General features: G+C 43.1%; 1 protein-coding gene across 4 annotated transcripts in view; it reads left to right on the top strand.

Moving 5' to 3' along the window:
- Nucleotides 1-23,873, top strand: part of USP8 (ubiquitin specific peptidase 8) — a 121,545-nt gene that overhangs the window by 37,972 nt on the left and 59,700 nt on the right. For all 4 annotated transcript variants that reach the window (XM_030189597.1, XM_030189596.1, XM_030189595.1 and 1 more), the window contains 4 exons: nucleotides 4,237-4,396; nucleotides 9,299-9,461; nucleotides 19,520-19,664; nucleotides 20,554-20,729. In XM_030189597.1, coding sequence (XP_030045457.1) covers nucleotides 4,237-4,396; nucleotides 9,299-9,461; nucleotides 19,520-19,664; nucleotides 20,554-20,729 — 644 coding nt within the window. The remainder of the gene's footprint in view (nucleotides 1-4,236; nucleotides 4,397-9,298; nucleotides 9,462-19,519; nucleotides 19,665-20,553; nucleotides 20,730-23,873) is intronic.

Below are 23,873 nucleotides of genomic sequence, written 5' to 3'. Positions count from 1 at the left end.
GCAAAAACATTTTCTTCCGCTTAAATGTCAAGTGGGCATATTGTAATTCTAACAGCAATGCATGTAACCTATTCCTCCAATGCCAGTATGAAGGAGCTTGATCACTGATCCACACCCCCATCTCAATTCGTTTGCCCAACATCCCGGCCTTCCGAATGAACTGTCTGAAACGTTTTTTCCTGGGGCCCAAAATCCTCATATTTATCTAACAGCCATCCTATGGGTGACATCCTGATTGGTCGGCCTCCCAGAGTCTCCAAATAGGAGATCATTTCCCTCCAGAAGGCCTCAACCGGTGCACATTCCCACAACGCATGTATATATGAATTCCGCTATCTGGCATTTCCTACACAGTGGGGAATCTATTCCTTCAGCCTTGAAAAATCGTTCTTGCGTGAAGTAAGCTCTATGCAGCACCCTAAAATTGCTTTCACGCAACTCGGCAGTAACTGACCCTAATGCCATTCGCCGTGCTAATTGGTCAATATTTATCAGAGCTTCTGGTATAGCTAGGTCCCGACTCCATCGCTGTTGTATCTCCTTTTTCTCTTGCTTTACCTGTATCTGTTCCAACGCTCTCTTTAGAGTGAATATTGACATCCCCCTATCTTGAACCGGTTCAAAAAAGCCTAAAAGTCGCTGTCTGGAACTGCCTATCTTGCAAAGCAAAACTCTGAATGTAATTCTGTACCTGCCTGTAGGCAAACATATCTCTCATTTCCACTTTCCCCAGCGCCAGTAATGTCTCCCATTTCATTAACTTCCCTTCCGCACCATGGTAATTTTAAAATAAAAATATAAAACATTAAAAATAAAAATAATGTTTGGCGACGGTTCCAGATCCACCTTCTTTCTGGGGAAGGAGGGGACTGTTGCATCATGCTACGTTAATGGAACGTTGATGGGTTGGTATGTCCCTTAAAAGGAAGGAAATTTTCTTGTTAATTTGGGACCCTTATATAGACTCCCTCAGTCATATAGGGTTAAGAGTCTTATCTTGAACATGTTGTAAATTTGAGTGGGAGTAGAGGGTTCGTGTCCCTCAGCTAACAGGGGTCTTTATTTTTTATTTATTTATTTATTTTTTTGTTCTGTGGTGGGAGAATATGGGAAGGATAGTATTCATTAGTTTATTGCAAGGGAATTGTAATTGAGGGAAGACTATAAGACACAAGGCCTTTTTCTCTTATCTGGTACGATAGTTCAATTTTCATGCTCTTTTGCATGAAAGTGTTGTCGTCTCTTTGTATACTATATCATACGCGCTTGGCTATTTAACCTGATCTGGTGGGAAGGGATTTGGAGGGGTTGGGAGGGAGGGGGGGTAAGTTAGGATTAAGAAGTGTAAAGACAGTTGAAAAATGAGACATTGTGCTGTTTATTGATTTTTCAATAAAAAAAAGATTTAGCATAAAATAATGTTTGGCATGCCAAAGGAAGTGGTATTTTATGGATATATGTATGTTGCTCAAGGGACGGATGAGGGGGCGTTGTTTAGGGGATCGTAATATTTTTTTAAACTTGGAGGGAGGACCGTGGAGAAGCTTATGGACATTGTATTGATAAAGGATTGTTATATTCTGCTTTTTTGCATTTTATTTGATACCAATATAATTTTAAAATATATGGCTATAAAAAAAGAACATTTTCCTTTTTGCCATTTACACCTTCACCAAGTCAAGTACAACTCCTTACTAACTAGTCTTTGGACCTGTGGCTTATAGGAGAGTTTGGTGCTGATGTGCTTACCACTGAATGATAATTCTACCTACCCCTCTTCTGGGGCAAAGTTAATCTTAATTGCTAGGATCTGGATAGTTGTATATTTTGGCAACCCATTAAACAAAGAATTTGCATAGTCCAATCCACTTATCAGGGTATGGACAAGTTTATGCATAGAAGTGTATATCATAGATGCCATGAAAAGGTGCAAACCATACATATTTCTAGTTTTTAATGTAGCTATTTTGATTGTCTTGAGCTAGGAGCAGACTTAAGAGTTGCAAGAGAGCTATACGTGTGCTTTTTCTGAAAAATAGCTTTCTGAGGCTGTGGTTTGACATTTGGCCTATCCTAACATGCGATAAGTTGCTGGTCAACAACTAAGACAGAGACTCCTATGATTAAGGACATCTGCTGTATCCAGATAAACAATCAAAAGGAGAAGTGGGTGTGAGCAAAATTATAGCCTTAGCAAGAGGGTGGGGGTAGTAACAGAGAACCTTTACTCATTATCTAATGAAAGCTTACATGACAGGCCCTAACTATCTATTTAAGAGAATAAATGATAGAATTTGTTGGAACATGATTCTTCATAGGAAACAATATTCTGGAAAGATGCATATTCATTAGGTAGTAAGGGTAATTATAATATACAGCTCTCTACTTAATATAATGAAGAAAGGAAGAAAAAAGTATTTTAGGAAACAGAACCGAGGATGGCGAACCTCAGTGTGTCCACTAGCAGGTGAACATATTTATTTGTTGCATTTGTATCCCACATTTTCCCACCTATTTGCAGGCTCAATGTGGCTTACAAAATTCCGCCCTGGTTATTGCCATAGCAGAGTAAAGATACAATTAATAATTACAGAAGGATATATATAACAAATGAGATAAAGCATTAGTTATAACGGGATCAATAATAAAGTGACAGTTAAAGTTGTAATGCACTAAAGTTAAGGTGATGGGTCATTGTGATATGTTCTATTGAAGAGATAAGTCTTCAGTGATTTCTGAAAGTTGATTAGGTCACTTATTTTATTTTCACATCAAGTGGTAATGCGTTCCAAAGCTGAGTTCCTATGTAGGAAAAACTGGATGTATGTATTAATTTATATTTTAGTCCTTTGCAGCTATGGAAGTGAAGATTTAGTAACGTGCGCGAAGATCTTTTAGTGTTCCTGGGTGGTAGATCAATAATATAAGGTCTGACATGTAGACCGGAGCATCTCCATAAATAACTTTATGAATCAGGGTATATTGACAGCTCCCAGGGAAAACTCTGTTTTTATTTGCTACATATTATACTGTATTGGGAGTTTATTTGTTACTATTTCAATAATTACCGATTGGCTTGTTTGACAATTTGAATAAACATTTATTATGTCTAATACTTAGTAGCCAGAGTTTTTCTTGCCTGGGGGATCAAAGATTTACTCGAGGATCCGCCCCCCCCCCCCCCCCCCCAGGAGACCTCCAGAAGGTTACTTCTGTCTCAGAGGCAATACAGAAAGTAGATAGAAGACAGATCATGTGTCAATAAAACTGACCTAATGAGGCATAAGGCCCCAAACCATTTGAGTTATCAAGGTGATACACTAGATTCCCAGCTGTCTTTTGATCCTTGTAACACCTAAAATGTTTATAGAAGAGCTAAGGGGTCAAATATGGCCTAATAATTGTGGCGCTACAGAAGGTGTAGACAGACAAAATCCAAATTTGGTTATCAGATTAACAGGTTCAGCTTCAACTGATGTTCTTCCAATCATAAGCATTTTTCTGCAGACCATCGCTGAACCTAGTGAGGTCTGGCTGTTTGGGTTCTGCGTAAGTAATCAGTTGGATATCGTCCACAAAAAAAGTGGGCGGAAATAACAAGTTCCTTTGATAACTAAGTTAAAGGGCTCAAATACAGATTGAAAAGCAATGGAGATAATAAAAACCCCTGTGGAACTCTGCAAAGTAGCTTCTGAATTTCAGAGATATAAAATTGCCTGTTATGTGTACAACATACACATGCGAACAAAACCACAGAAGTGGAAAGAACAACAGTGTCCCATGAAAAAAGTCACAGGAGCAGAAAAAGAGTGGGAACAGAATCACTCTTCAAAAAAACAGTTGAAAGGCATCCAGTGAAGATACAAAATTTATTAAGGGATGACTCAACACGGTACCATGTTTAAGCACTAAAAGTGCCTTCCTCAGGAGTCTTGGTAAACGTGTCTAACAATCCTTTCGGATAATGTCTTCAGAAATAAACCTTTACAAAAAGTTGTGGTGTTTAGAAAGACCCTTGTTGTGTATAGCCAGAAGATATCGCTAATTGATATGGCTTCTAGGTGCTCCTGGTAAGCTTAATTTTTGTGGTTATAATAACATAATAAAGGTTGTAGGATTCACACCAGATAAGAGATGTCCCATTTCTGATAATAAATTGTTGGTATCCTGGTATCTAGCTAGGCAGAAGGTATTTCTGTTGCCTCTTATTTGTTATTTTCCTCTTTCATATTTAAGATGTACAGTGCCAAGGAGCAGTCACTGCTGAGAAGTTGTTTGCTATGATGAAGGACCAGAGCATAAGTGTGATCATTATGGATGCTCGCAGTATAAAGGATTATCAAGAGTCTCATATTCAGAGCTCTGTCAGTATTCCAGAAGAGGCCATTATGCCTGGGTATGAATGAACTATAGAACTGTATCAGTATAACTTATCAAATCCTCAGTCATGTGGGATGAAGACAGTTTGCTACAAAGTGTAATGTATGCCTAATATTCATTTATATGGAAAGTCAGTAGTTTTGTGTAGTGCATGGTATTCTCAGCTATTGCTTAATGAATTTGTAATAAGAGAATAAGAACGGAATTCTAGGTAGTACATGTAAGCCAGTTTCTAATGTATCAATATGTGATTTGCAGTCTGTAAAGCAAAGTATTCAATGTTGGTCCTTGAAGTCCTCAACCTAGTCAGGTTTTGGGGATTTCCCCAATGAATATGCATGAAGCAGTGCATGCAAATAGATCTCTTGCAAATTCATTTGTGGAAATCCTAAAAACCCGACTGGTTTGCAGTATTTGAGGACAGACATTGAATTTCTCTGCTCTAAAGTAACAATGTATTTTTCAAATAGGATTGAATTGAGTGCAAATGGTGTGAGGTCTTTGGACAGTGCTGGAACAGAACAGCTCTACCAGACCTCGGACCTCAAAAGTAAAGTTGCAAGGATGCACAGCAGTCCCCTCAGCCTCCTCAGGTTCCCCCCTCCCCCCCATTCTGTCAAATGGATGCCAAGATTTGGTTTGACTTTTTCTGTTTCTTTCTTTTCTATTTAATAATTTTTGTTGGTTCCCACTTTGACTCTATGGTAGAGTTGTACGGGGACAGAAATCTTACCTATCCCCACCCATCCCTGCAAGAATTTAACCCGTCCTCACAAGACTTGAACCTGTCCCCACATAGTCCCACAAGAATTTAATGGTACATATAAAAAAAAAAAATTCTGGTCGGCTCTCTCTTGGGTTCGAGCTGCAGCACTGCAGGCAAGGGTGGAACAGAAGATGGAACTGGAACACTCTGGTGTGCACATGTAAGACTTGTCTCTGATTCACTGGCACTGTGTGCTAAGGTCGCCACATGTATGTGAAAGTAAAGTGACATCTGATGCTTGTTCCTCTGTCAGAGCCGAGGTCTGCGCATCAACGCAGGAGCAGAGAGGATTAATATTATCATAGTAAGTGACAGCAGATAAAAACCTGAACAGTTCATCCAGTCTGTCCAATAGTCACACTCCTTATCAATTCATGATGAATGAACGTGATATTATATACTTGATTGTGGTCTTTCTTTGGCAATTCTGGAACGTAGACCATAGAAGTCTACCCGGCCTTCTCCATATGTTCCAACTGCTGGAGTTGCCGTCGAAGCCCACTCCAGCCTAGTCGTCTTCTCATTTGCAGGACACAAGACTGTAAAAGTCTGTCCAGCACTGTCCTCATGTTTCAGCCGCTAAAGTTGCTGTCTAAGCCCTTTCCAGCCCATCCTAAACCAGATTGCCATATATGAGAGACAGACATTACAAGTCTGCCCTGTATCGGACCTAGTTAATCACAGCCGCAGTTGCCATCTAAGCATCATTCGACACATTCACACACATGCAGCCATTTAATTTTAGGATTTTTTTTTTTTTTAATAACTTCCGTTTTCTAATTAGAGATCCTCAGTGTGTATCCCACGCCTTTTTGAATTCTGTCACCATTTGTATCTCTACCACCTCCTTAATGGAGACTTTACGTATCTGTGCTGTTAAAGCAAGGAGGAGGAGACAGCACTCAAAGAACTTGGTACTCGGTAGGTGAGAGGCTGGCAGAAGTTCAGCATACACTTCCACAGGGAACCCCGCAGGACTGCTTCCATCCCTGTGGGTTCCGTGGGAATTCCGCGGAACCCTGTTCCCGTGCAAGTCTCTGTGGGGCCATGGCATAGACAAAACAGTTTCGAGGCCTGCCCAATTTGTGAGAGAGAGAGAGAGAGAGCAAACAGTGACACCCACATATGTCATTTGCTTGGGTTTAACTCAGGCCTAGATGCATTTTCTTTGAACCTAGGAGGTATCTGCTGAGATCTGTTTTGTCACAATTCCCCCTCCCCCTCCAAGCTGTAAGCTTCTTTACATCCTGATTTCCTAAGGATTTTCCTATTCTGTGCCTATGGAAAAAGAAAGCTTATTAAATCGGGCCTTTAACATCCCACTGCACAGTGCCAGCAGAAGTATTGGGGTCTCTCCCTTCTTAACCATAACTAACAAGTGTGCTGTCAGCAGCATATCAATGACCCTTTATAGCTGCACCTAAGGCAGCTGCATTTTTTTGCTTCAGCTGTTACCTGGTGATACATGAGAGGTTTTCTCTTTCACCCTTGCATCCTGCCTGTACTCGTTCAGTCTCTCTCGATCTCTCTCTCTCTGTCTTGATCTCTCTCGAAAAAGGTAGGCTTATGAAGCCTTCTAAAATTTTTGGCAAATGTAGTTGCCCTTTTTCATGTCAATGAGGAAATAGTATTGCCTGCTTTTTTGTTCTAAACTTTGTATTCACTAGTGTAACAAGAACCTCTGTGCTTTGGACTGTAAATGGGCTCTCATTTATCTGGAAAGAACACAGTCCAGATAGCTGCCATCTTCGATTCCATCAAATGTGGCATTCTGGTGGCTAACTGGTTAGCATCTTATATTTAGTTCTGTTGTGATCAGGCTGATTGTCCTTTAGCCCAGGGGTGGGCAACCTTTAAACAAAGCGGTCTGCATGAATGTTGGTACTACCTCATGTGGGCCACAACATTAGATAAATGTTGGAACCAGAAATGCACAGAACTCCATAGACTTCTTTGAGTAAAAATTTTAATTAAAAATGATTAGAAACAAACAGCTAGAAAACTATTATGAAAATATTTGTGAAATACAGTATTTAAAATCACCCAAACTCTGGTTAATGGCATTTTCTACATATACTACTCGTAGTTTTGTAGGCCACATAAAATTCAGTGGCAGTCAACAGATTGCCCACCACTGCTTTAGCCAAGTCTCATTAGATCAGAGTTATTGTAGTTTTCTTGAAATCCACTTCTCTGACCAGCTTTGGCAAAGCGGCTGCCTGGGCCTTGCACCATACCTTCACTGCTTGGTCCAGGCCAGAGATCGTGCATTCAGTCAAGGAGTACTGAGCAGTCCTTTTTCTGAACTATTCAGTTCTCACATCAGTTGAGAACAAGTTAGTTTTTCAACTGTCAAGGATTATCGCAGTAACTGGAGCATCCCTGAGCTTGAGAGTTGTCCAGTTGTGTGCCTAATTTGGTTCTACTTGTTGAGAGCAGAAGCAGTTTCTTACCTGTAATGGCTGTTCTCTGTAAACACACAATTCCAGCCATCTCCCTGAGTTTTAACAGACTGAGTGGGATCTGAGCACTTCTACATGAATTCTGAGAGCTGTTCTGGCCTGGTGCCATTACTTGACATCATCCAGTTGTCTGCATGGTTTAATCCTGCTTTCTATTGAGAGGTGAGCAGCTTTGCTTTATTAGTGAAGTGAGTTCCATATCAGTAAAACAAACCTATATGACAAATGTGAACATTAGTTTTCTGAAACAGGCTTTTCATCAGCCCTTCTTTTGGGTTAACTGATTTAGTACACTTGAAATGCCTATTACCTAGTTAAATTCAGTGCTGTTATGTTTCTTCCAATGGGGCTAAAGGCATCCTGTGTGGAATAGAGATTCTTTCATGTGATCACTTTCCGCCTGATATTTAAAACCATTTAACCGGCCAAGAATGGCTCCTGGCTGGTTAAATGGCACTTAACCGGCTATCTGGGAAATATTCAGCGGGAGATTGCTGGTTGGCTTCCACTGAATATTGCCGGTTAGCGCTTAGTGGATAACTGGTTATATCATATATAACTGGCTACCTGCTAATATTCAGCGCATCTCTGGCTAAGTTTGGAGGACAAGTTTGGCCGCACAAATAGCAGGCCTATCTTTGGCCGGTTTCAACTTAACCAGCCAGCGCTGAATTTTGGCTTGAAACCAGTCAAAAAAACACCCAGATATTCAATGCCGGTCACCAGAAACAGCCCAGTATTGAATATCCAGGCTCTGTGCTGACCACGGGAGTCAGCCCAGCTAACTCCCGCAGTCTGAGGAATAATAATCCAAAATTCTTCCTATTGATAATTTACAGACCTGTTTCTGTCAGAAATTAAACGGGCACTAGCAAGGTTTTCCTCGGAGTGTATGTTAGAGAGAGAGTGTGTGAGAGAGATGGAGAGTGTGATAGTGTGTCAGAGAGAGTGTATGTGAGAGTGAGTGCCCCCTCCCCCCTCCCTTTTATGCTCTGAGGCCACCCATGTCCAACGACCCTGCTCTCTCACCTGCCCCTCCTTCATCCACCCAGGTTGTGTAACCAAATCCGGTCCTGCCTGCCCGCTGCTGGCGCTAGCGCTGACACTCCCCTGCTGCCGGATCGCTGTTCAAAATGGCTGCCGAGACTTCCAATGGCGGACTCGTGGGACTTCTGTTGAAGTCTTGGAGGCCGCCCTTATAAGTATCGGCAGCCATTTTGAACAGCGATCCAGCAGCGGGGGAGTGTCAGCATCGGGCAGGCAGGACCGGGGATCTTTCCTGCCTGCCCCCGAAGATTGTTTACACAACTTGGGTGGATGAAGGAGGGGCAGGTGAGAGAGCAGGGTCGTTGGACATGGGTGGCTGGAGGGGGGGCAGGGGGAGAGTAGTGTCACTGGACATGGTTGGCTGCAGGGGGAGAGGAGGGTCGGACATGGGTGGCTGGAGGGGGGGCAGGGGAGAGGAGGGTCGTTGTTTGATGCGCCACTCCCTGCCACTTGCTCCGCGTGTTGCCCTACTCCTCCCCCTGCCTGGGAATCAGCTGTGAGTGACGTCAGCCTGGCTACGGAGCCTAGCTCAGCAACTCCGAAGGCGCCACGGACACAGGCAGACACATTAGAACATTGGTGGTGAGAATTATTATATAGGATTGGTTAAAATAATACACATAACATGTTAATAATATTGCAGAGTCACAGCTAGCTGGATTGAAGCCAAACTCCCAGATGATTCAAAAGAACTGTGGCATAAAAGAGGACATGTGGATTACACTATATTGCTTGACTGGTTTAGTTCTGTAAATGATTTAAAGGTTGGAACAACTCTTCAGAGTCTAAAAGATGCACTTTTTAAGGTTAGTAAATTTGGCTTTTCATATCACTGTAAATATTTTACTTCCATTTTGTCACCAAAGAATCAGTCCAGTCTAATGTGTGTGGCCCATCTACCAGCAGTTGGAGATAGAGAGCACAGTGACAGCTATGCTTTATAGAATTCTGTGCATTCTGACTCAGCATTCTCTATCTCCAGCAGGCGGATAGCAGTTCTGAGACTTTCTCCTGACCATTCTTTTGGAGGTTCAGTTGAGTTCAGGAGTTGAGGTGCTAGAAAGATCTTATGGTGGTGTAAACCTGGTGTTGTCGGGTCCCTTTCCTCTCCCCACTATTTTCCTTTCTCTATTTTATTTCCTGCCTTGTTTAAAAAAACAACTGGAATATTGCACTACTTATTGTCATTCTGCTGAGCAAAGCAGCTTTGTACCTTTGAGCTAAATTCACCGTGGGTATCCTTCTTGTTCTCATTGAGTATTGACTCTTATTATGCATTCTGAATAAGGGAAGCACTATTTTCAGTGTGGTTACCTCAAGAACAACCTCAGGGCAATTCTCGTATATGGTCAGACAACCCTCTCATTTGAGGCTCTACCTAGTCCCAGCTTGGTACTCCAAGAAACTCTGGAGACTGGAGTTTTGGCGGACTGAGCCTCAAACTGTAATGCTACTTCGGCCATCAGGGAATCCGCTCTCACAGCTTTCCCAAATCTGTGGGCTGTTTCAGCTCCCTTTCATACCTCTCGGTCAGGCCTCAGGGACTCTGAAACTACTACATACTCTTTACCCTTTTCTCCTGAGTTTTATTGCTTCATCTGGCTTTTCTGTTTGTCAGCTCAGCCTAGTATGCCGGCAGTTTTCGCTGATACAGCAAGAAGCACAGTTACTCAAAAAATGCAAATTAGAATCATTTACTACCATTGACGACTTGACACCCTCCCCTTCTCCTAATGGGTCTGAGGGGGGTTTCTCTATAGCCACCAACTATACAGTGCCTCAGGATTTAACTGAAGAGGAAGTCCCTGATGCAGAAGGGGATGATCCCACAACTGCCAGGCTTTTTAAAAAGAGGAATTACCTCTATTAATTTTTAAGATTATGGCGGTTTTGAATATCTCGTCTCAGGGACCCTTTGTACAACCTTCTATTATGTCAGGCACTAAAAAGCCTCCTACAGCTTTTTATGTTCATGAGGCAATGAATAAGCTTTATGATAGCTCAATGGGATAACCCTGATGCCAGTTTGAAAATTGCTAGAGCTATGGCAAAGTTTTATCCTATTTTGTCTTCTGAAATTGACAAATTTAGCTTCCTTGTCATCAAGCAGATGAATCCATTATGAATGGGTTGTGTCCATCAACCAGCAGGGGGAGATAGAGAGCACTGAAAAACCATAGTGCCTCATGGCCAGCTAGCTCCATCTGCCTCTTCAGTATTCTCTATCTCCCCAGCAGGGTGGATGCAGCTTTTTCAGCTCCTACAGAATTCTGCCTGGGGTGGCTCCTGTGCTTTTGCCAGTTGTAGCAGGGGTGTTGTGGCTGATGTTGCCCACTTTAAAGGCGCATAGGTTCGCCCTTTCCCTGCCTTACCCCCCCCCCCCCCCCCCCCCCCCGATGTGGATGCAGGCACATAGGCTCGCCCTGACTCTGCCTTTCCCACTTCCATGTGGATGCAGGCACATTGGTTAGTGCTTTCCCTGCCTTTCCCACTCTACTGATCCTCCGGAGTTGGAAATTTGCCTCTATCACTGTTGCCTCTAACTTTCCTCACAGCGTTAAAAAAAAAAAAAAAAAAAGTTGCGTTGCGCTTTGGTGCTGCGATTCCAGCAAAGAGGTTTTCTTCTGATTGTGCAGCGTGACCGGAGCTCTGGGATTCGGTCTGTTGAGGTAAGAGCATTTTGTAGCTCAGGCCCGCGATCGGGACAGTTTTGGCGCGAATCCGCCATTTTGAATTTTCCGCCGTGTTTCGGCGATGGCTGCGAAGGTTGTTAAGTGCTGTTCCCGTTGTGGTAAGTGCAGATCAGCAGCAGGACTCTGTAAATCGTGCTCTTCACACATCAGAGCCAGCACGAGCATGGCGAGCGATGTTTCTTCCAGCTCAGTGGAGCTGGCAGCGGGCGCAATTTTGGACGCGCCGCATGGCGCGACCCCCACAGAAGCGGAGGGGTTTGAGCCTGGAGGGGAGCCTCGTGTGGAGGCTAATGAGAGCTGCTATCCCCGGACTGGAACTGAGAGAAGGTACCGCCCGGGGTGTTCTACTGGGTTTACTTCACGTGCCCGCTTTCAGCAGAGGAACTCCTTTCGCTTGGACAAGCGTTCCGCAGCGACCGGCTCAAGGCCTGGAGTTCAAGGGCAACCCTCTCAATGATGGTGCGCCGGCCCTCTCCTCGATTCCTGTAATAGGAGGACGGTGTCCCCTCTTTCTCAAGGAATGGGCCAAGATTTCCTCGGATCAGTGCGTTTTGACCCTGATCAGAGATGGTTACAGATTGGAATTCAATGCCCCGGTGAGAGACGTGTTTGTGGAGTCCCGATGCGGTTCTGCTGTCAACGGGCGGCAGTAGAGGAGACTTTGCAAGGCTTGATTCACCTAGGGGCAGGGTCCCCGGTGCCTCCCGCCGAAAATGGTTCTGGCCGTTATTCATTTATTTTGTTGTGCCGCGAAAAGGAGGGTCTTTTCGACCCATCCTAGACTTAAAAGAAGTCAACAAGTCTCTAAGAGTGCAGCATTTTCACATGGAATCCCTGCGCTCCGTTCTTGCAGCGGTACAGCCATGAGAGTTTCTCACCTCTCTGGACCTGAAAAAAGCTTTCTTGCACCCTATTTGGCCCCCGTACCAGAGTTTTCTGCGGTTTGTGGTGATGGGAAAACATTTCCAGTTTCGAGCCTTGCCTTTTGGCCTCGCCACAGCTCCCCGAACCTTTTCCAAGGTAATGGTGGTAGTAGCTGCCTTTCTCCGGCGAGAGGGTATTCGGGTTCTCCCGTACCTAGACGACTGGCTCATCAGAGCGGACTCTGCAGAAGAGTCATCATGTCACAGCCAGAGTGGTCGCAGTACTTTAATCTCTGGGCTGGGTCGTCAATATAGCCAAAGGTCACCTGACCCCCTCACAATCTCTAGAATATTTGGGGGTCCAGTGCGACACAGCCTGGGGGTTTGTCTTTCTACCAGAGCAAAGGCGGTGCAAGCTTCAGAACCAGGTCCGTCTGCTCCTGAGGATGCCTCGCCCGCGAGCTTGGGACATAGTCCAGCTGTTGGGGTCGATGATGGCCACTTTGGAAGTGGTGCCATGGGCGAGAGCGCACATGAGACCTCTGCAGTGTTCCCTGCTTCAATGATGGTCTCCCATATCTCAGGATTACCAATGCAGACTCACGTGGCTCCCTGTGGCCCGGCTCAGTATGGAGTGGTGGCTCTCAGACAGTATGCTGCGGCGAGGAATGCCGCTAGCGTTCCCCGATTGGTGCCTGGTGGTAACAGATGCCAGCCTGAAGTGGCTGGGGAAGGCATGCCCAGGGTCTCTGGACACCCGAGGAGTCGGAGTAGTCCATCAATAGCTTGGAGTTGAAAGCTATATTCCAGGCGCTTCTGGCCTTTCAATGGACCCTGGAAGGATTGGCTGTTAGAGTTCTGTCGAACAATACGACAGCAGTGGCCTACATAAATCGACAAGGCGGAACTCAGTGCAGGGCACTAGCCGCGCAGATTTGCCACTGGGCCGAGCTACATCTGCAGTTTCTGTCAGCAGCTCACATTGCAGGTCAGAGAAAAGTTCATGTTGTTATACTTTGCGGTGTAACACTGCTTTGGAAGCTTCAAATACTGAAGAGGCAGGTGGAGCTAGCTGGCCATGAGGCACTATGGTTTTTCAGTGCTCTCTATCTCCCCCTGCTGGTTGATGGACACAACCCATTCGTAATGGATTCATCTGCTATGACTAAAGGAAAGAAAATTACCAAGGTAAGAACCTAAATTCCCTTGCCTGAGGTGGATGCCAAAGTACAATTCTTGTAGAATGTGGCACAGCTCTTAAAAGATGTTCATGATCGTAAGCTTGAATCCTCTCTAAAACTTTCATTTCAAATTGCAGCACTAAGTCTGAAAGCTTCATTATGTGGTTCTTATGCTACAAGAGCCTCTTTATCTTGGGTTCAACAGTTTGTTCAGACATCTGCTCCTGAATTTCTACCTTCTTTAGAAGCAAGCTTTTCTTACTTGGCTAGAACTTATGCAAAGCAAATGGCATTGGCAGTTTCAGCAAGATGCCTGTTATGGTTAAGACACTGGGCAGCAGATGTGGCTTCCAGATCCTGCTTAGCTAAGTTGCCATTTAGATGCAAACTCTTTTTTGGGGGGAAGTCCTTGAAAAATTAAAGACCTTGAGGATTCTAAGTCTCAGAAACTTTCTGAAGACAAACCTAAGTCTCCAGATCAGCTAAACCTTGTTTCAGAGATGTGAGAAATTACAAACCTGGCAACCTCTTCAGAAGTCACATTCTCAACAATCTCAGGCTTCTTTCATGGGGACAAAAAAGTTGTAGCAAATACTTCAAGACCTTCCACCTCTGCGCATTCCTTACAGTGACGGGGTAGAGGTTCCCTCCACCTCTGCTCATGACAGGGTAGAGGTTCACTCCTTGTCCCAAGTTATCGGAGGATGTCTTGCTCTATTGTACGAGGAGAGGACCAAAGTGACTACAGACCAGTGGGTTTTAGATGCTATAAAGTCAGGTTACAGGCTAGAATTCTGCTGTCTTGTAGTCTCCATGCAAAGCTCTTCACAAATGTTGAGCAATATGTTTGATTCTTCAATCTCTTCTAGACAAGTGTAGTTTAGCACATTCCTCAGGCAGAGAAGGACTCTGGATGATACTCCATCTACTTTGTAGTACCAAAGAAGGGAGATTCCTGCCACCCAGTTCTTGACCTCAAAGGAATGAACAAATCTCTCAAATTGCTGCACTTCCAAATGGAAACATTAAGATCTGTCATTGCCTCAGTCCAGCCAGGAGAGCTCTTAACCTCCTTAGATCTGAAGGAGGCATATTTCCATATTCTAATTTGGCCACCTCAAAGAAGGTTTCTTTGTTTTGAGTACTAGGGAATCATTTCCAGTTGAAAGACATGCAATTTGGCCTATGCACAGCACCACACACGTTTTCCAAAATTATGGTGGTAGTGGCTGCATTCCTTAAAAAACAAGGGGTGCAAGTGCATCCTTACTTGGACAGTTGGTTAATCTGAGCCCCATCCAGTCAGGACAGTCTGCTCATATCCAGCAGAGTAGTTTCTCTCCTCTCTTCCTTAGTCTGGGTGGTGAATTACTCCACATTAGTTTGGAAAGTTTTTCTTCCCTCATCGCATCAGTTGAAAATCCAAAACCAGATTCTTAACCTTCTCTCTCTTCCAGCTCCCAGAGCTTGGAATTATGTCCATGTTTTGAGATCAATGGCAGCCACACTGGAAGTTGTTCCATGGGCATGGCTCACATGAGACCCCAGTTTCTTCTAAGACGGTGGTGTTGAAGAATTAAGAAGCCTTGATTCCATGGACCTAGACAGTCTGAAATGGTGGCTTCATTTCCACATCAAGACTGGTATATGGCAGCCACAGATGCCAGTCTGGCTGGGGAGCTCATTGTTCTCATCAAACAGCTCAGGGTTATTGGACACTGGTAGAGCTCTCTTGGTCCATAAACTTCTTGAAGCTCAGGGTAGTCGGTAAAGCCCTTCTGTTGTTCACCCCCAGCTCTACAGGAGAAACCAGTCCTCGTATTTTCTGGTAATATGACAGCAGTCTCTTATATCAACAGGCAAGGATCAGAAAAGGAGTGCACAGCTTGCCAAGGAAGCCAGCCTTCTCTTCCAGTGGGCAGAACTGCACGTTCCTCTCCTTTCCGATTCTCATATTGCAAGCACTCTGAACACTTTTGGGCAGATTATCTCAGCAGAGTTTCTCTGAACCCAGGGAAATGGCATCTGATGTCGAGTGCCTTCAACCTAATAATCAGTGGGTCCTTCTGTCTCTCGATCTCAAGGCATCCAGCACAAATGGGCAAGTATCCAGATTCTTCAGTCAAAGAAAGGAACTGGAGTCTTGGGAGAAAATATGTCTTCACTCAACGTGTAATTTAAACTCTGGAATTTGTTGCCAGAAAATTAGCTTAGCTTAGGTTAGCTTAACGGAGTTTTAAAAAAGGTTTGTATAGCTTCCTAAATGGACTTGGGAACATCCACTGCTTATTTCTAGGATAAGCAGCATAAAATGAATTGTACTGTTTTGGGATCTTGCTAGGTACCTGGATTGGCCACTGTTGGAAACAGGATACTGGGCTTGATGGACCTTTGGTCTGTCCCAGTATGGCAACACTTAATGTACTTATGATGCTCTAATTCAGGAGTGGCTGTCCTTGGATCTTCTATATGTCTTTCCTCCTTGGCCAGTGGTAGGCAGGACTCTAAGCCGCATTGCTTATCACCCTGGACATGTGTGATACTGGTAGCACCAGACTGGCCAAGACATCTGTGGTATGCGGATCTCATTTGTCTCCAGATTTCTTCTCCCCTGTACCTACCCTCTTAGAGGCCTTCTGCTTCAGGGACCGATTCTCATGGACGATCCCTCCCCCTTTGGTCTTAACTGCTTGGCTATTGAAAGGTGATACCTAAAAGAAAGAGGTTGTTCAGAGGATGTTATAGCTACGCTTATGCTAAAGTCTGGAGAACTTTTGAAAGTTGGTCTAAAGAGAGACATTTCTGTCCTCTCAAAGCCTCTTTGCAGCATATTTTAACCTTCCTACAGGATGAACTTAAAAAGGGTTGGCTCTTAATTCTTTAAAAGTTCAAGTTGCAGCCTTAGCCTTTTTTAGAGGTCGTATTCAAAACATCTCTTTAGCGGCTCATCCTGATGTAGTCCATTTTTCTTAAAGGAGTTTCTCATTTGTGCCCTACTCTTAGGAGGGTATGTCCAGCTTGGATCTTAGTCAGTTCTGCGAGTTCTTCAAAAAGCTCCTTTTGACCCTATCTCTAAAACTGCCATCAGAGACCTTACCTTAAAGACAGTTTTCCTAGTGGCATTGTCATCTGCTAGGAGTAGGGTTACCATATGTCCGGATTTACCAGGACATGTCCTCTTTTTGAGGACATGTCCGGACGGGTTTTGCCAGTCCGCCCGTTTGTCCGGATTTCCGGACAAACGGGCGGGCCTAACCTAGGTGACCTCTTCGGGGCAGGAAAGAGCCCCGTCTTTCCTGCCCGGAGCGCTGCCCTTGCCCTGCATCCTGTTGCTGTGACGGTTTCGGGATTCAAAATGTTCAAGAGTTGAAGTCTCGCGAGGCCGCTTCAACTCTCGGTGGCCATTTTGAATCCCGAGACCATCACAGCAACAGGATGCAGGGCAAGGACAGAGCTCTGGGCAGGAAAGAGGGGGCTCTTTTCTGCCCTGAAGAGGTCACTAGACCACCAGGGCAGTAGATAGTAAGTAAGGGGAGGGGGGGGCAGGGGAGAGGAATATGTGACCTGGGTGGAGGGGAGGGGAATATGTGACAGGGGGGCGGGGTGAGGATGTGAAAGGGGCAGGACATGTCCTTTTTTTGAGAGGACAAAATATGGTAACCCTAGCTAGGAGAATATCTGAAATTCAAACTCTTTCCTGCAGAGACATCCTTTTACAGTTTTCTGAAGCTGGAGTATCTATGAGTCCCTTCCTTTCACCCTAAAGTGGTTTCCTCTTTTCATCTTAATCAGCTTATTTATTTTACAATTCTTTCGAAGAGAAGACTGAGTCTGAATTCTTTTCTTTACGCTTATTGGATGTCATTCATGCAATTATGTGATTATCTGGAATTTTCCAATTACTTCAGACATTCTTTCTGATCTTTTTTGTGGTCCCAGGAAAGGCTTAGCAGCTTCTATAGCAACCATTACTTGTTGGTTGAAGGATGCTATACTTCAGCCTATTTGTTCTCATGAAAACCTGCTCCTTTGCATGTTTAAAATTCACTCGACTGGAGCTCTTTCTACCTCCTCAGCTGTGGTTCAGGATATATCTTTAGGTGAAATCTGTAGGTCAGTTGGTTATCTTGTCATTCTTTTTCAAAACAGTCATCTGGGTGTGGCAGCCAGAGCAGAAGCCTCTGGGTGCTAGGTTATTTCTGCAGGGGTGTCAAGTTTCCCATTAGTCTGAACTGATCCTTTGGTGATGAAATGGAAGGAAAAATTAGTTCTCACCTGATAATTTTTTTAGTTCCAAAGGATCAGTCCAGAACCTGCCTTTATTCATTTTCTGTCTTGTATATGGTTTGTGTCTTTCGTTCACAGGCACAAGTTCATATTTCTGGTCTTATTTAATTTAATGTTTCAGAAAGAGGAGATTTTTGTTTTCACATGTCACATCCACTGCTTAGCTATTGAATGCTGGCTGAGTCAGAATGCACAAAATTCTAGAGAGCACTAATGAGTTGTTTTATATCTCCACCTACTGGCAGATGGGCAATACCCATTAGTCTGGACTGATCTTTTAGGACTAAAGGGAAGAAAAGTATCGGGTAAGAACTAATATTTCCTTATAAAAGATGTCATAAGGGTCAATCTAGTGAGTGGTTGACAGTGCTGCAATGTGAAAGATCCTTATTAAATTCTCAGGCCCACCTTCTTCTTCCAGGGCTAGCTGGGAGTGTCACAGAGGCACCATACACAGGGGAATATCAATTGCTGTGCAATGATGGGATTCACACTTTTAAGGATTTTAAAAGGAGCTCTGAGTGGCCGGCTGTCTCTGCAGTATCTAGGTTTATGCAAGTGTTGGGCTTAATTTGTAGACAAAAAGGAAGTGGAACTGTGGAGCCAGGTGAGGGGGCTAGTTAGGTAGTAGACTGTTCTCTGTTTGCTTCAGACTCACCCCGCTTTCTTGGCTGGGAAGGGCTAGAAGTGAATACCCTGCGGCTCTGGACTCAAAAGAAGTGACAGAACTGCATTTCAGACCATTCCCTCAAAAGCCCTGTTGTAAAAGCAACATGAAATAGGGGAAAATCACCAGGTAGTTTTGAATGAAGGCTCTTTGCAATGTAAACTAAGAGTAGGAAACTTTGTAGGCCAGAAGGAAAGAAATGAAGCTGCTTTAAAGTTAACCAGATCTTTTACCAAGGTAACTGACAATTTTTAATCTGGTCTGTCAACTTGTCATTGTTGAATATGCAGTCTTAAACGTAAACAGATAAGTTTTAAGAACTTTATGTGGCCCTACTTAAAGGAATAAAGACAGCCAGATTATACAAAATGTCTGTGCTATTCAGTTAACTCTTTAGCTTTGCCTTTGGAGCGCCGTCCATCACTTCCTTTTATATCTGGATAGCTTATTGCTACAGGCCGACCAAAACCAGTGGTTTTCATTCCTGCCAAAACTGAATCCAGAGCTGAAATTTGCTGCTCGGCTTTGACTGGGACTGAAAATGACTTGTGCCCCCTCCCCCAGCCGAAAATATGCATTGCTACCACCTCCTCCCCTCCAGCAGAGACCTACCCCATCACCCTGTAGGCTCTTCCCAGGCCTACCTTAACAAACCCTGGTGGTCTAGTGGTCTCTTGGGGCGCAGGAATGGAGCCCACTCGTTGCTACTCAGTGCCACCACTCTATTTAGACACATTTTTCTACTACAGTTTACAGCTTCAGTGTCACAAGGGTGTAAAATATTGTATGTGTGATAGCCAACTCCTTGGCTTCAGTAATGGTGTTGTGCAGAACACTGCCTCTATAGCATCTCCGGGCCTAACCGGAAACAAAACCTCGTTCTGCATAGCAATACATAACTATTCCATTGGACCAACTGAGATTAGTTATATTTTGTGCTAATGACACTTGAATTTACTATACTTTTTTTTTTTTTTTTTAAATTAAAAAGCATCTTATCATATATGGGCTGTGTAACAGAGGGAAACAGACGGTGGTAGAATCATTTGTCACAATAAAAAGTACTTAATTTCAGTAAACACTGAGCCATTAGAAAAAAGAAAACAAAAAAACTGCTTTCATATAAAAGAAATGTTATCCAATTTCAAAATCTTTTTTTTTTCCTTATTGCAGTGGGAAAGTAAAACTATACTTCGTAGTGAGCCTTTAGTTTTAGAAGGCGGCTATGAAAACTGGCTTCTTTGTTATCCTATGTATACAACAAATGCTAAAGTTACTCCACCTCAAAAAGGCATAAATGAAGCAATGCCTGTCTCATGTAAGTTTCACAAACTGTCTTTACTTGATAAATTGTGTACTGCGTTTTACGGCTATAGGTGAATGTTTTGGGAAAGGGGGTTTTGTTTTTCCAGGTCAAATGTATGTTAGTGCTAAACAGGAGTCAATGATTTTTCTGTAGCTATAAGCGATCAAGTTAATAGGGGAAAATAAATAGTTTTTGTGGCTGAGATGTGCTTACATGAATTCAGTAGAATGATTGAAAGCAATATATCCCAATCATCTGTATAGTAAAAGGGAATATAAATGTAGAAGACTAAACTATGCATATTATCCAAAATGCATCAATAATATATATCTTTCTTTTCAGTGTAATATAGTAAGATTTCTGGTGATCAGAGCTTTTTCTTATTTTGAGTCCTGTTTTGTGTATTATAATTTGGATAAGTTAGCTACCTTGATGTGAAACATTTTTTTCAGGTCTGATTAGTTTATTTTCTATTATTAGTTTTTTTGAAATAACATGTAATAAACCTAATTAATGGTGCATTCAAATACTTTCTCCAGGGTATGCAGCGTTATGCACCCTAGAAACTAGTACCTCCCCTCCCCCTTAGAAAGTGGCTTGGTCCTGTCGGAGAACTTCAAGTTTCTTCCTCTGTGAAGTTCTGAATTATCCCATTAGAAAACCTCAGCAATCCAGAACATCTCTTCTTAGCGCACGCTATAGTATTCTTTTCGATCACCTCATTTATGTTTCTGTCCTGTTTGTTTGTTATGGAACTTTTTACTCTTCAGCCAAGGCTGTGAAAGTCAAGAGTTCAGTCAAGGACTTTGAGTAGTGCACACACCTGCTTATTTGCATTATTTCAAAGCATACATGGTTCTAAAGTAGCTCTTTTTTAAATAAATCACTGTGTCTATTTTAGTGGACTTCAGTTATCCATCCTTGGAAGAGCCACCACCTCCTGTAGAGCTGAATGAAGAAAATGAAGTGACAGATAATTTAGAGGAGAGAGTAAAATCTTTAAATTTGCCAACTCCAAGTGGACCAGTACTTAAACCTAAGGTTCAACCAAGTTATCCTGGGAATATCATTCCACAGGTGTGTGGCTGTATTTTATTCTGCTTACACTGTAATATAAAATCCAGTTAACTATAAGCTTTTTATTTTTTAACAGTACTATAATCAGTATGTGAAAGAACAATATCTTTATTTTAAACACATTTTCAGTAGAGGTTTTGACACAAATTGATATGGAATAAATATTACAGGTAAACTTTTTTTCTTCTTTTTTAAATTCTGTTTCGAACGTAAGTAGAGGAGTGTGGTAACCGTGTTAACGTAGAAACTGAAGCTTTGGTAGTTGCTATAATGTGGGCACCCATAAAGAAATCTGCAGAGGCTTGGGTATAAAATTGATTTCTGCCTTCCTTTAGTTCTAATTAGCCATGAATCTTCTTACAGTTTTACAGTTCAAGTTTCATTCCTGAAGTTTGCAACAGTTATCAGGAAATTAAGGTTTATCCATCAGCTTATGCCAATGATTGAGTTTTTCATACAGAAGGTTTCAGTGATAATAAGCTTGTATTCTGCATGGGGGATCCTGTGCATTGCTGTTACCAGCACATCTTCTGAGAAGACATTTTATATTCCGGGAAGGACTGTGGAAGATAGGGGAGCTAGACTGAATCCTGAGATTAATGGTTTATTATTCATCCACAGATTAAAAAATCATAACAGTGCTTTGTAGGGCATATTTCTCCCCCTCTAGGTCACACACAGCGGGTTGTATTTTGTACCCCTGGATGTTTTAACCAGGTGCATTAGGGTTTCCCTGGGGTAGTAGAAGTCAGTTATTGTTGGGGTTGGAAGGGTAGAATGTGTGAAGGGGTGGGGAAGAGTTTTTATAGTTGCTTGTAGTTGTTTTCTATTTGTGATTTATAAACAGTTATTTATTAATTTATGTCTGCATTTCTAACCCACATTTTCCAATCTAGTCTTTTGGTAATGTGTTCCAAGTCTTGGGACATATGTATGTGAAGTTGGTCGAGTATGAGGATTTGTATTTTATTCTTTGGCATTTAGGGTAGGGTGAGGTAGATTTTTGCTCCCTTGAATGCATTTCGTACAGTTCTATAAGGTTTGACATATATTTCAGTGCTAGGTTGAAAATTATTCTGTAGGCCAATGAGTATATCATGAATGATAAACATGATTTCATGGGTAGCCAGTGTAGGTTTTACATACATAGTAACATAGTAGATGACGGCAGAAAAAGACCTGCACGGTCCATCCAGTCTGCCCAACAAGACAAACATATGTGTATACCTTACCTTGATTTGTACCTGCCTTATTCAGGGCACAGACCGTACAAGTCTGCCCAGCAGTACTTCCCGCCTCCTAACCACCAGTCCCGCCTCCCATCACCGGCTCTGGCACAGACCGTATAAGTCTGCCCTCCACTATCCTCGCTTCCCAACCACCAACCCCTCTTCCCCCCCACCTGCTCCGCCACCCAATTTCGGCTAAGCTTCTGAGGATCCATTCCTTCTGCACAGGATTCCTTTATGCATATCCTACGCATGTTTGAACTCCGTTACCATTTTCATCTCCACCACCTCTCGCGGGAGGGCATTCCAAGCATCCATCACCCTCTCTGTGAAGAAAATACTTCCTGACATCTTTCTTGAGGCTGCCGCCCTTCAACCTCATTTCATGTCCTCTCATTCTACCGCCTTCCCATCTCCGGAAAAGATTTGTTTGCGGATTAATACCTTTCAAATATTTGAATGTCTGTATTATATCACCCCTGTTCCTCCTTTCCTCCAGGGTATACATGTTCAGGTCAGCAAGTCTCTCTTCATACGTCTTGGAACGCAAATGCCATACCATTCTCGTAGCTTTTCTTTGCACCGCTTCCATTTTTTTAACATCCTTCGCAAGGTACGGCCTCCAAAACTGAACACAATACTGCAGGTGGGGCCTCGCCAACGACTTGTACAGGGGCATCAACACTTCCTTTCTTCTGCTGATCACACCTCTCTCTATATACAGCCTAGTAACCTTCTCACTATGGCCACCGCCTTGTCACACTGTTTCGTCGCCTTCCGATCCTCGGATACTATCACACCAAGGTCCCTCTCCCCCTCAGTACCTATCAGACTCTCACTGCCTAACGCATAAGTCTCTCTTGGGTTTCTACTCCCTAAGTGCATCACTTTGCATTTCTTCGCATTGAATTTTAATTGCCAAACCTTAGACCATTCTTCTAGCTTCCTCAGATCCTTTGTCATGCTTTCCACTCCCTCCCGGGTGTCCACTCTGTTGCAAATCTTAGTATCATCCGCAGTGTAGGTTTTGGAGTAGCGGTTTTGAGCTTTCGATGTGATTTGTTCTGAGTATTAGTCTTTAGGCTGTTTTGTGCTGTTTGCATTTGCTTTAATAGTTGTTCCTTGCATCTGGCCATAAATTCCATTTCAGTTATCAGCATTTGAGAAGAACATGGATTGAACTAGTGAGTGGAATACATTTCTTGGGAAGTAGTTTTTTATGCGTTTTAGTTTCCACATGGTTTGGAACATTTTCTTTGTTGTGATTTGAGATTTGTTTATCGAAGGATAGATTGCAGTCAATGGTGACTCCTAGAATTTTTAGATTGTCAGTTATTGGAAGGAATGTGCCCATGACAGTGATGTTTGAGAAATGATCGGTATTGCATGGTGATGTAAGTATCAGGCAGTGAGGTTTTTTTTTCTTTGTTCAGTTTGAGCTTGAACATCTCTGCCCAAGATTCCATAGTGTTTATACCATCCATTATCCTGATTACGATTTCTTGAAGATTCTATTTGAATGAGATGTAGATTGCTATATCATTTGTATATATAAGAGAGTTGAAGCCTTTTTTGGCTAGTGTTCGGGCAAGAGGAGCCATCATCAGGTTGAATAGTGTTGGTGAGTGTGGCGAGCCCTGGGGGACGTTGCATTCCGCTTTCCATGCAGAGGAGAGAGAGGAATTTGTCTTCACTTGATAGGATCTAGTTGTAAGGAAGCCTAGGAACCAGTCGAGGACTCCCCCCCCCCCCCCCCCCCCCCCCCCCCCCATACCGATTTTTATCAAGTACTCTTTTGAGGATTTGGTGGTCAACCATGTCAAATGAGCTTGAAATGTCACACTGTAGTAGAAGAATTTTTTTTTAGGATGTAATTTCCCTTTTGAGGTTGGCCAAAAGTGTAATTAGTACTGTT

This window comes from Microcaecilia unicolor, chromosome 1, assembly GCF_901765095.1.
Source record: "Microcaecilia unicolor chromosome 1, aMicUni1.1, whole genome shotgun sequence".
NCBI classification, from domain to species: domain Eukaryota; kingdom Metazoa; phylum Chordata; class Amphibia; order Gymnophiona; family Siphonopidae; genus Microcaecilia; species Microcaecilia unicolor.
Note: the sequence above shows the minus strand (reverse complement) of the source record. Positions and strands in the feature narration are given on the sequence as shown.